Source organism: Dendrobates tinctorius, unplaced genomic scaffold (genome assembly GCF_039654945.1).
Source record: "Dendrobates tinctorius isolate UK_male_01 unplaced genomic scaffold, ASM3965494v1 ptg000353l, whole genome shotgun sequence".
Taxonomy (NCBI): Eukaryota; Metazoa; Chordata; class Amphibia; order Anura; family Dendrobatidae; genus Dendrobates; species Dendrobates tinctorius.
This window is the reverse complement of record NW_027362019.1, coordinates 2,237,310-2,251,048: the sequence shown is the minus strand read 5'-3', so window position 1 is coordinate 2,251,048 and position 13,739 is coordinate 2,237,310. Positions and strand designations below refer to the sequence as shown.

The window sequence follows — 13,739 nt, the reverse complement described above, 5'->3', positions numbered from 1 at the left end:
GGGTGGGGTGTGACCACTCAGTAATGTGGCAGGGTGGGGTGTGGATCCCCAGTAATGTTACAGGGTGGGGTGTGGACCCTCAGCAATGTTACAGGATGGAGTGTAGACCCTCAGTAATATGTCAGGGTGGGGTGTGGACCACAAGTAATGTGACAGGGTGGGGTGTAGCCCCCTGGTAATGTGACAGGGTGGGGTGTAGCCCCCTGGTAATGTGACAGGGTGGGGTGTGGACCACAAGTAATGTGATAGGGTGGGGTGTGGACCACAAGTAATGTGACAGGGTGGGGTGTTGACCCCTGGTAATGTGATAGGGTGGGGTTTGGACCACAAGTAATGTGACAAGGTGGGGTGTGGACCCCTGGTAATGTGACAGGGTGGGGTGTGGACCACAAGTAATGTGATAGGGTGGGGTGTGGAGCACAAGTAATGTGACAAGGTGGGGTGTGGACCCCTGGTAATGTGATAGGGTGGGTGTGGACCACAAGTAATGTGACAGGGTGGTGTGTGGACCCCCAGTAATGTGACAGAGTAAGGTGTGGACCCATGGTAATGTGACAGGGTGGGGTGTGGACCACCAGTAATGTGACAGGGTAGGGTGTGGACCCCTGGTAATGTGACAGGGTGGGGTGTGGACCACCATTAATGTGACAGGGTGGGGTGTGGACCCCCAGTAATGTGATCATTTGTCTTCAGCTGCGGTATAACGGTCTGATGGAGACGCTGCGGATCCGCAGAGACGGCTTCTCTTGGAGACCCTCCTTCCACGATTTTGTTGGGCAGTAAGTGACATCTCTGGATGGGGATGGGAGTTGTGGACGGATCCCACGGCCCAATGAGCGCAGGCATGTGATCAGAGGTCACTGTATGCCTGGCACGCTTATGTGATAGGCTACAAGGGCGCGGTATGTGGGATGTGTATGACACGGTCTCATGATCGGCTCAGAGGGCGCGGTATGTGGGATGTGTATGACACGGTCTCATGATCGGCTCAGAGGGCGCAGTATGTGGGATGTGTATGACACGGTCTCATGATCGGCTCAGAGGGCGCGGTATGTGGGATGTGTATGACACGGTCTCATGATCGACTCAGAGGGCGCGGTATGTGGGATGTGTATGACGCGGTCTCATGGTCGGCTCAGAGGGCGCGGTATGTGGGATATGTGTGACGCGGTCTCCTGATCGGCTCAGAGGGCGCGGTATGTGGGATGTGTATGACGCGGTCTCATGAAGATTCCACTTGCCCTGAAGAGAATCGAGGATGAAACCCAAAATTACAGAAAAAGGGTGACATCAAAGTGGCAGAACTAGCTCTATTGTTCAGCGCGAATTCGGCCAAGGGCAAAAATGAGACCCAATTATCCTGATCAGCAGATATAAAACATCTTAAATAAGACTCCAAGGTCTGGTTTGTTCTCTCAGTCTGTCCTTTGGTCTGGGGATGAAATGCAGAGGAGAAGGATAACTGAATTCCCAGATTGGAACAAAAGGCTTTCCAGAATCTGGAAACAAACTGGACTCCTCTGTCGGACACAATGTTCTCAGGAATCCCATGTAACCGAACCACCTGTTGTAAAAACAAGGGCACCAACTCAGCGGAAGATGGCAACTTTGGGAGTGGTACAAGATGGACCATCTTCGAAAATCTATCACAAATCACCCAGATAACAGTCATTCTCTGAGAGACAGGAAGATCAGAAATATAATCCATTGAGATATGGGTCCATGGCCTCTTGGGCACCGGCAGGGGCATCAGCAACCCACTAGAACGAGAACAGGGTTTAGACCGAGAACAAGTCCCACAGGACTGTACAAAATTCCTGACGTCACGAGATAAGGCAGGCCACCAGAAAGACCGACTCACCAAACCTCTGGTACCAAAAATACCTGGATGACTAGCCAATGCGGAGCAATGAATTTCAGACATCACTCTCTTTCTCCACTGGTCAGGAACATACAATTTTCCCATAGGGCTACGCTCAGATTTGTCCTCCTGAAATTCCTTCAGGGCGCGTTTCAAGTCGGGTGAAATGGCAGAAAGAACTACCCCCTCACCTAGGATGGTAGTAGGCTCGGTCACATTAAGAGAATCGGCAAAGAAACTCCTAGAAAGGGCGTCTGCCTTAACAATCTTAGTGCCCGGAAGAAAAGAGACCACAAAATTAAAAGGCGTGAAAAACAAGGCCCATCTAGCCTGTCTAGGATTCAAGCGTTTGGCCGACTCCAGATAAATCAAATTCTTGTGATCGGTGAGGACCACAACTTGATGTCTTGCTCCCTCCAACCAATGTCTCCACTCCTCAAATGCCCACTTCATGGCCAACAATTCCTGATTCCCCACGTCATAGTTGCGTTCAGATGGGGAGAACTTTCGAGAAAAGAAGGCACAGGGATTAATCTTAGAAGTCACAGGGTCTTTTTGGGACAAAACAGCTCCTGCACCAATCTCAGAAGCATCTACCTCCACCTGAAATGGAAGTTAGACATCAGGTTGCCGTAAAACCAGAGCTGAAGTAAATCTCCACTTAAGCTCCTGAAATGCTGAGACAGCCCCAGGAGACCAATTCAGCACATCAGCGCCCTTCTTGGTCAGATCAGTCAGTGGTTTGACAATACCAGCAAAACCCAAAAACTTCTGGAGGGCCTTCAAAGAAGTAGGCTGAACCCAATCATAAATGGCCTGTACCTTGGCCGGGTCCATTTCAATAGTCGATGGAGACAAGATAAATCCCAAAAATGAAATCCTCTGTACACCAAAGAGGCATTTCATAGAATCATAGAATCGTAGAGTTGGAAGGGACCTCCTGGGCCATCTGGTCCAACCCCCTGCTCAAAGCAGGATTCGCTAAATCATCCCAGTCAGATGTCTGTCCAGCCTCTGTTTGAAGACATCCATTGAAGGAGAACTCACCACTTCTCGTGGCAGCTTGTTCCACTCATTGATCACTCTAACTGTCAAAAAGTTTTTTCTAATATCTAATCTGTGTCTCCTCCCATTCAGTTTCATCCCATTGCTTCTAGTCTTTCCTTGTGCAAATGAGAATAAAGTTGATCCTTCTACAATGTGACAGCCCTTTAGATATTTGTAGACAGCTATTAAGTCTCCTCTCAGTCTTCTCTTTTGCAAACTAAACATTCCCAAATCCTGCAACCTTTCCTCATAAGACAGGGTTTGCAGACCGGTCACCATTCTGGTCGCTCTTTTCTGAACTTGCTCCAGTTTGTTGCTGTCTTTTTTAAAATGTGGTGCCCAAAACTGGACACAATATTCCAGATGAGGTCTGACCAAAGAGGAGTAGAGGGAAATAATGACTTCACGTGATCTAGACTGTATGCTTCTGTTAATACATCCTAGAATTGCATTTGCCTTTTTTGCTGCTGCATCACACTGTTGACTCATATTCAGTCTGTGATCTATTAGTATACCCAAGTCTTTTTCACATGTGCTGTCACTTAGCCCTATTCCTCCCATTCTATATATGCTTTTTTCATTTTTATTGCCCAGATGTAGTACTTTGCATTTCTCCCTGTTAAAAACCATTCTGTTAGTTGCTGCCCACTTCTCCAGTTTATTTAAATCTTTTTGAATCCTCTCTCTCTCTTCTCTAGTATTAGCTATCCCTCCTAGCTTTGTGTCATCAGCAAATTTAATCAGTTTACCCTCAATTCCTTCATCTAAATCGTTGATAAAGATGTTGAACAATACAGGGCCCAGGACAGAGCCCTGTGGTACCCCACTTGAGACATTCTTCCAACTGGATGTGCAGCCATTTACGACCACTCTTTGGGTCCGATCACTAAGCCAGTTATGAATCCACCTATCAGTTGCCTTGTCCATTCCATACTTAGTCATTTTTTCAATAAGGATTGTATGAGAGACTTTGTCAAATGCTTTGCTGAAGTCCCTTAACAAACAGGGAATTCTCCCTCAAAATCCGGAACACAGTCCGGACGTGTTCCACATGGGAATCCCAATCATTAGAAAAGATCAAAATATCATCCAGATAGATGATCAAGAACTTATCCACAAATTCACAGAAAATATCATTCATAAAGGACTGGCAGACAGAAGGGGCATTAGTGAGCCCAGAAGGCATCACCAGGTACGCAAAATATCCCTCCGGAGTATTAAACGCCGTCTTCCATTCATCCCCGTGCTTGATGCGAATAAGATTATACGCCCCCTGAGGTCAAGCTTAGTAAACCAGCAGGCACTCTTAACTCTGGAGAATAAATCAGACATCAGAGGTAACGGGTACTGATATTTAACTGTCATCTTGTTAAGGGAACGATAATCAATACACGGTCTTAATGAACCATCTTTCTTGGCCACAAAAAACCCCAGCACCTAAAGGTGACGAGGATGGTCTAATATGACCCTTCTCCAACTACTCCTTAATATAGGATCACATAGCATCATGTTCGGGTACTGTTAAGTTGAAAAGCCGACCCTTGGGGAATTTACACCCAGGCATCAACTCAATTGCACAGTCATAACTCCTATGAGGAGGCAAAGACGCAGACTTACTCTCACTAAATACATCAGAATAATCGGCCAGATAATCAGGAATATCATGAGACTGAGGAGAGGTGGAGAAAACAGGAGCATCCCTAAGAACACACTGACAACCCCAACTCACCACAGACCCAGATTTCCGATCCAAAACCGGATTATGAGTTTGCAACCAGGGAAAACCCAGAACAATAGTATCATGCAAATTATGCAACACCAAAAATTTACAATTTTCTTGGTGGTCTGGGGCAACTCGCATTACCACCTGGGTCCAAAACTGAGGTTTATTCTCCGCCAAAGGAGTGGCATCAATACCCCTCAAAGCAATAGGCGTCCGCAGAGGCGTCATGGAAAAACCACAACGTTTAGCAAAGTCCAAATCCATCAGATTCAACGCTGCTCCTGAATCCACAAAAGCCTTAGTGGAAAACGTGGATAAGGGGCAGATCAGAGTAATTGCCAAAAGGAACTTAGGTTGTACGACACCCACAGCAAATGTGTGTGCAAAATGTTTCTCTCGTTTAGGGCAGACAGAAATAGTATGAGAGGCGTCTCCACAGAAAAAACACAGCTTATTACGCCTTCTAAACTCCTGAAGTGCACCCTAGACAAAACCCCATCACATTGCATAGGTTCAGACGTTTGTTCAAAAGGTGGCAACACCTCTCGTGTAGTTTTACATTCACGTAAACGCCGATCAACTTGAATGGCTAATGACATAGAATCATCCAGACCAGAGGGAACAGGAAATCCCACCATAACATCTTTTACGGTCTCTGATAAACCCTTCCGAAAGAGAGCTGCCAAAGCACCATCATTCCATGTAGTAAGGACCGCCCACTTTCGGAATTTTTGACAGTATAACTCTGCAGAATCCTGACCCTGGTTTAATGCCAACAGGGTTCTCTCAGCTTGATCAACTGCATTAGGTTCATCATAGAACAACCCCAAGGCTTGAAAAAATCCACATCCACATTAGTCAGAATAGGATTTTCAGGTGTCAGAGAAAAAGCCCAATCCTGGGGATCGCCGCGCAGCTAGGAGATGACAATTTTAACCTGCTGCGCAGAGCTCCCCGATGAGTTAAGCTTCAAGGCAAGAAATAATTTACAATTATTCTTAAAATTCAAAAATTTAGACCGATCCCCAGAAAACACATCAGGAGTAGGGATCTTAGGTTCAGCAGCATGTGACTGAATGAGGTAGGTGGAAATTCCCTGCACTTCAGCAGCAAGTTGCTCCACACGATCAGACAATTGCTTAATCTCCATTAGGGAAAAAAAAAATTGACACTTTTTTTTTTTCAACAGCTCTTTCCTGCTTTTGAGTACCCTAGAATCTGCGGTATTGCTGGTGATTCTGTTATGAATGGGTCACTGAGGAGGAAGAAACCAAAACAAGCTAAGCCCAGAAAAACCAGAGAGGTTGGTAACTATGCAGATTGCAGATCCCTGATCCTAACCACACAACTAGCAGCAACCGTGGAGCGTAACTACGATGAACCTAGACACCTCGTCATGGCCAGAGGACTAAATAAGCCTAAAGCAAGAAAAGGGAAAACTGCCCCAAAGCAGACCCCAAAGGAATAGACAGCCCCCACACGAGTATTGACGGTGAAACAAGATGAAAACACAAACACAGGCAGGAAAATAGGCTGAGCAAACGATGGGGCCCAAACTAACTAGAAAGGAGAGGAAAGGAAAGACACTGTCTGCAATCTGCCCAAAACCCTACAAAATAATGTCCAACACTTCTGATAACAAAATTAACCCTGAAGTCACTAGACTTCTCCCACTATATCAGCACTCTGAAATATTCTGAGACAGAGCAAAAAGAGGCCAATCTAATAAGGGACAAAAAGCAAATTGGCAAATACAGATAAATAAGAGTGGAAATTCAGCACAGCCCCAGCTGGGGCTGGCTGACCACACAAAAAACTGAATAGACCGACAAAATCAAGTGTGAACATTAGCAGAAAAACTTAGCTTGAGCAGACTGGAACAGAGCTGAGAACCAAGACCTGAAAAGCAGAAGGAATCGCCAGCACCAGAGTAGGGCGTCGGCTGTCTTAAATCCAATCTGAGATTCCTGAGGTCCAATCGTCATCCTCCTTATCAGGTGGCAGATCTCTACTGATTAAATCAGCCTCACTATCTCCTGTTACCACCAGAGGGAGCCTGGAAGGAGAACTCACAACTGGTAGACCAGAAATGAACTCACAACAGCGTGGTATGTGGGATGTGTATGATGTAGTCACATAATCCGCTCAGAGGGCGCGGTATGTGGCATGTGTATGAAGCGGTTACATGATCGGCTCAGAGGGCGCGGTATGTGGGATATGTATGACGCGGTCTCATGATCGGCTCAGAGGGCACGGTATGTGGCATGTGTATGACGTGGTCACATGATCGGCTCAGAGGGCACGGTATGTGGGATGTGTATGACGTGGTCACATGATCGGCTCAGAGGGCACGGTATGTGGGATGTGTATGACGCGGTCTCATGATCGGCTCAGAGGGCGCGGTATGTGGGATATGTATGACGTTGGCACATTATCGGCTCAGAGGGCACGGTATGTGGGATGTGTATGAAGCGGTTACATGATCGGCTCAGAGGGCACGGTATGTGGGATGTGTATGACGCGGTCTCATGATCGGCTCAGAGGGCGCAGTATGTGGGATGTGTATGACGTGGTCACATGATCGGCTCAGAGGGCGCATTATGTGGGATGTGTATGACGCGGTCTCCTGATCAGCTCAGAGGGCGCGGTATGTGGGATGTGTATGACGCGGTCACATGATCGGCTCAGAGGGCGCGGTATGTGGCATGTACAGTTAGGACCTTATATATTTTGATGGAGACAAAATTTTTCTCAGTTTTGGTTCTAGACATTTCCACAATGAATTTTAAACAAAACAATTCAGATGCAGTTGAAGTTCAGACTTTCGGCTTTCATTTGAGGGTCTCCACATTAACCTTGGATGAAGGGTTTAGGAGTTTCAGCTCCTTAACATGTGCAACCCTGTTTTTAAAGGGACCAAAAGTAATTGGACAGATTAAATAATTGTAAATAAAATGTTCATTTCTAGTACTTGGTTGAAAACCCTTTGTTGGCAATGACTGCCTGAAGTCTTGAACTCATGGACATCACCAGACGCGGTGTTTCCTCCTTTTTGATGCTCTGCCAGGCCTTCACTGCGGTGGTTTTCAGTTGCCGTTTGTTTGTGGGCCTGTCGGAAGTTTAGTCTTTAAAAAGTGAAATGCATGCTCAATTGGGTTGAGATCAGGTGATATTCCACTTCTTTGCTTTAATAAACTCCTGGGTTGCTTTGGCTTTATGTTTTGGGTCATTGTCCATCTGTAGTATGAAACGACGACCGATCAGTTTGGCCGCATTTGGCTGGATCTGAGCACACAGTATGGCTCTGAATACCTCAGGATTCATTCGGCTGCTTCTGTCCTGTGTCACATCATCAATAAACACTAGTGACCCAGTGCCACTGGCAGCCATGCATGCCCAAGCCATCACACTGCCTCCGCCGTGCTTTACAGATGATGTGGTATGCTTTGGATCATGAGCTGTACCACGCCTTCCCCATACTTTTCTCTTTCCATCATTCTGGTAGAGGTTGATCTTGGTTTCATCTGTCCAAGGAATGTTCTTCCAGAACTGTGCTGGCTTTTTTAGATGTTTTTCAGCAAAGTCCAGTCTAGCTTTTTTATTCTTGATGCTTTTGAGTGGCTTGCACCGTGCAGTGAACCCTTTATATTTACTTTCATGCAGTCTTCTCTTTATGGTAGATTTGGATATTGATACGCCTGCCTCCTGGAGAGTGTTGTTCACTTGGTTGGCTGTTGTGAAGGGGTTTCTCTTCACCATGGAGATTATTCTGTGATCATCCACCACTGTTGTCTTCCGTGGGCGCCCAAGTCTTTTTGCATTGATGAGTTCACCAGTGCTTTCTTTCTTTCTCAGGATGTACCAAACTGTAGATTTTGCCACTCCTAATGTTGTAGCAATTTCTCGGATGGGGTTTTCTGTTTTTGCAGCTTAAGGATGACTTGTTTCACCTGCATGGAGAGCTCCTTTGACCGCTGGTTTCCTTCACAGCAAAACCTTCCAGCTTTTGGAAGTGCATTGAGCAGCAGGGTGGTGTACTGGTAAAAGGGAAAAAAAAGAGAAAAAAAACTCTTTTAAATCTTCTGCCTGAGCGAGTGTGACCTGAGCGTAAGTGCTAACTGTGATAAGTGTGTGACTTTAGATTCAGTGAAGAGGTGTTTGGAAAACCTATAACAAATACCTGTGTGAGTTGCTGAATTCTAGGTTCCTGAGTGCTTTCTACCTGTTCAATTTTGGGGGGGCTTGTTTAACCTATTTTTTCTTTCTACAGGGTTAATCTCTTATTTTACGATCTGTGTTTTTAAGGGTTAACTATATTGCATTTTAATCTTGAGGTGTAACTATATTCACAAGGGGTTAATTAAGGGTGGGCGTTCATAATTAAGGGTTTATAAGGTGCAGCTGGTTGGGGCTCAACTCCTTTTGGAAGTGCATTGAGCAGCAGGGTGGTGTGCTGGTAAAACGGAAAAAAAAAAATCTTTTAAATCTTCTGCCTGAGCGAGTGTGACCGAGCGGAGTGTGGCCTGAGCGTAAGTGCGAACTGTGGTAAGTGTGTGACTTGTGATTCAGTGACTTTGGATTCAGGGAGTTTCCAAGGGAGGTATTACTGAATTGCTGTTACATTTTATTAATACTTTTTATTTATTTTTGCTTATCTTTTTGTCTGGTGCAATCCCCATTAGGATGTGCTCCACTATTGCCAATGCCATCCAGTGCACGTCTTGCCGCATGTATGAAATCCTTGAACAGCCGGTCGAGGGTGCATACTGCTGTGCAAGATGTGAGCACGTTGTGCATTTGGAAGCCCAGATACTGGATCTGAATGTGCAGCTGGCAACACTGAGATCCATAGACAATATGGAAAGGAGACTTCTGCTCACTGAACAGACGCTCAATGGGATAGATGAGGAGGGGGATGCTAGGTTGGAGCTGCAGGACAATGAAGCAGCTAGCTGGGTGACAGAAGGTGGGATAGAGGGAAGAGCACCAGGGAGGCTAGTCCTGATTTGGCACACCCCAATAAGTTTGCTAAGTTGGCAGATGAGGGGAGTGTTAGTGCAGGAGTAGCACTGCTGCAGCAAGGCATGTCCTCTGAAAGCCGTAGGAGTGTCTGCTCCAGTAAGGGGGGAAATAGGAGAGCAGGGCAGGCCAGACAGGTTCTGGTAGTGGGAGACTCCATTATTAGGGGAACAGTTAGGGCAATCTGTCACAAAGACAGGGATCGTCGGACGGTGTGCTGCCTACCTGGCGCGCGAGTCTGACACATCGCTGATCGGGTTGACAGATTACTGGGAGGGGCTGGTGAGGATCCAGGGGTCATGGTGCACATTGGCACAAATAACAAAGTTAGAGGTAGGTGGAAGGTCCTTAAAGATGATTTCTGGGAATTAGGCTGCAAGCTTAAAGCGAGGACCTCCAAGGTGGTATTTTCGGAAATACTTCCTGTACCACGTGCCACGCTAGAGAGGCAACGGGAGATTAGGGAGGTTAATAAGTGGCTCAGGAATTGGTGTAGGAAGGAGAGTTTGGGTTCCTGCAGAACTGGGCCGACTTCTCAGTTAGCTACAGGTTCTACGCTAGGGACGGGCTGCACCTCAATGGGGAGGGTGCCGCTGTGCTGGGGGAGAAAATGGCTAGAAGGTTGGAGGAGTGTTTAAACTAGGGACGGGGGGGAGGGTATTCCTTTTATAGGAGGGGAAGACAGTACAGCTAGAGACCTGGGCGCAAATAATGAAATTAGGGGTGTGGGTGGCATGGGGGGTGGGGTTAGAACAGTTAATAAATTAAGAAAGAATAGAGGTACAGAGAGATACATAAAGTGCATGTATACTAATGCCAGAAGCCTCGCCAACAACATGGAGAAATTGGAGTTAATGTTGTTGGAGCATAATTCTGCCATGGTGGGGATATCTGAGACATGGCCGGACGAGAGCCGTGACCGGCGGATAATATACAGGGCTATAGTCTGTTCAGAAATGACCGAACAAATAAGCGAGGGGGAGGCGTGTGTTTATATGTAAAATCATCCTTACAACCCATCCTGTGTGATAATATATATGAATCTAATGAGAATGTAGAGTCCCTGTGGGGGGAGATAAGGGGAGGGGGGAAAAATAATAAATTACTGATAGGGGTTTGTTATAAGTCTCCAAAAATAATGGAAGCAACAGAGAATATCCTCATAAAGCAAATAGATGAAGCGGCGACTCAAGGAGAAGTCATTATTATGGGGGACTTCAACTACCCTGAAATACATTGGGGAACCGAAACCTGCAGCTCCAGCAAAGGTGATAGGTGTCTGACCACTATGAGAGACAATTACCTTTCACCACTGGTTCAGGACCCAACAAGAGGGGGGGCACTGCTAGACCTAATATTACCCAACAGGCCAGACCGCAGATCAGATATAAGGGTTGGGGGTCACTGGGGGAATAGTGATCACAGGATAATAAGTGTTCGTGTCCTGTAATAAGATGTGTAGTAGAGGGGTTACAAGGACACAAAACTTCAGGAAGGCAAATTTCCAACGGATGAGAGATGATCTTGGTGCAATAACTGGGACGATATCCTGAGACATAAAAATACACAAAGACAATGGGAGACGTTTATTATCCTCCTGAATAGGAGCTGTGCACAATATATACCGTATGGGAATAAACCTGCGAGAAATAGGAGGAGACCACTATGGCTAAATAGAGCTGTAAGGGGCGCAATAAGGGACAAAAAGAAAGCATGTAGAGAATTACAGCAAGTAGGTAGTGATGAGGCATTAACTAAATACAGAAGATTAAATAAATTCTGTAAAAAGCAAATCAAGGCAGCAAAGACTGAGACAGAGAGACTCATTGCCAGAGAAAGGAAAATAATCCCAAAATATTCTTTAAATACATAAATAGTAAGAAGCTAAAAAATGATAGTGTTGGCCCCTTAATAATAGTCTGGGTGAAATGATGGATGAGGAAAAAGCCAATATGCTAAATGACTTTTTTTCAACAGTATTTACACAAGAAAATCCCATGACGGATAACATGATCAGGGATATATAGGAAGGAGAGAAATCCGGCTTTCAGGATCGCGCTGTTCCAGTCCAAAGTTCACAAGGAGTTAATCCAAGGACCAAGCTGTGATTATAACTTCCTTTTTATTCCATAAACTCTACGCGTTTCGTGTACACACTGTACACTTCCTCTGGAGCAAAAGTTACCTTGATCAGGGATAAAAATTCTCCGTTAAATGTCACCTGCTTAACCCAGCAGGAAGTACGGCGGCATCTAAAAATCACTAAAATTGACAAATCCCCGGGCCCGGATGGGATACACCCCCGAGTACTGCAGGAATTAAGCACAGTCATAGATAGACCATTATTTTTAATCTTTAAAGATTCCATAATAACAGGGTCTGTACCACAGGACTGGCGTATAGTAAATGTGGGGCCAATATTCAAAAAGGGGACAAAAACTGAACTTGGAAATTATAGGCCAGTAAGTTTAACCTCAACTGTGGGTAAAATCCTGGAGGGTTTTCTAAGAAATACTATACTGGAATCTGAAGAAGAATAACCTCATGACCCTATATCAACATGGGTTTACAAGGGACCGTTCCTGTCAGACTAATCTGATAAGCTTCTATGAAGAGGTAAGTTCCGGAGTGGACCAAGGGAATGCAGTGGACGTGGTGTACATGGACTTTTCAAAAACTTTTGATACGGTGCCACACAAAAGGTTGATACATAAAATGAGAACAATGGGGATAGGGGAAAATATGTGTAGGTGGGTTAAGAGCTGGCTCAGGGATAGGAAACAAAGGGTGGTTATTAATGGAGCACACTTGGACTGGGTCACGGTTAGCAGTGGGGTACCACAGGGGTCAGTTTTGGGCCCGCTTCTTTTTAACATATTTATTAATGACCTTGTAGGGGGCATAGAGAGTAGAATTTCAATATTTGCAGATGACACTAAACTCTGCAGGGTAATCAATACAGAGGAGGACAATTTTATATTACAGGAGGATTTATGTAAACTAGAAGCTTGGGCTGATAAATGGCAAATGAGCTTTAATGGGGATAAATGTAAGGTCATGCACTTGGGTAGAACGATCAAGATGTATAATTATGTGCTTAATTGTAAAACACTGGGCAAAAATGTAAATAAAAAAGACCTGGGTGTATGGGTGGACGACAAACTCACATTTAGTGGCCAGTGTCAGGCAGCTGCTGTAAAGGCAAATAAAATAATGGGATGCATCAAAAGAGGCATAGATGCTCATGAGGAGAACATAATGTTACCTCTATATAAGTCACTAGTGCGACCACACTTAGAATACTGTGTACAGTTCTGGTCTCCGGTGTATAAGAAAGACATAGCTGAACTGGAGCGGGTGCAGAGAAGAGCGACCAAGGTTATTAGGGAACTGGGGGGTCTGCAATATCAAGACAGGTTATCACACTTGGGGTTATTTAGTCTGGAGAATCGAAGGCTTAGGGGTGATCTTATTACAATTTTTAAATATATGCGGGGACAGTACAAAGACCTTTCTAATGATCTTTTCACTCTTAGACCTGTGACGGGGGCAAGGGGGCATCCTCTACGTCTGGAGGAAAGAAGGTTTAAGCATACTCACAGACGCGGATTCTTTACTGTAAGAGCAGTGAGAATATGGAACTCTCTGCCATATGATGGTGTAATGAGTGATTCCCTACTAACATGTAAGAAGGGACTGGATGCCTTTCTTGAAAAGTATAATATTACAGGGTATATACACTAGTTTCCTTAATATTGCGTTGATCCAGGGAGCAAGTCTGATTGCCGTATGTGGAGTCGGGAAGGAATTTTTTTCCCCAATGTGAAGCTTACTGTTTGCCACATGGGTTTTTTTTTGCTTTCCCCTGGATCAACATGTTAGGGCAGGTTAGGATAGGATATGGGGTGAAATAGATGGACTTAAAGTCTTCCTTCAACCTTAATAACTATGTTACTATAGAAAATGCAAGCACCACACCTCAAATCAACTCCAGGCCTTTTATCTGCTTAATTGAGAATGACATAACGAAGGGATTGCCCACACCTGTCCATGAAATAGCCTTGGAGTCAATTGTCCAATTACTTTTGG

General features: G+C 45.3%; 1 protein-coding gene across 1 annotated transcript in view; it reads left to right on the top strand.

The window, feature by feature from the left end:
• Positions 1-13,739, top strand: part of LOC141075445 (myosin-IIIb-like) — a 148,074-nt gene that overhangs the window by 106,900 nt on the left and 27,435 nt on the right. Inside the window, exon 19 of the mRNA XM_073562500.1 lies at positions 694-779. Within this exon, the coding sequence (XP_073418601.1) occupies positions 694-779 (86 nt within the window). The remainder of the gene's footprint in view (positions 1-693; positions 780-13,739) is intronic.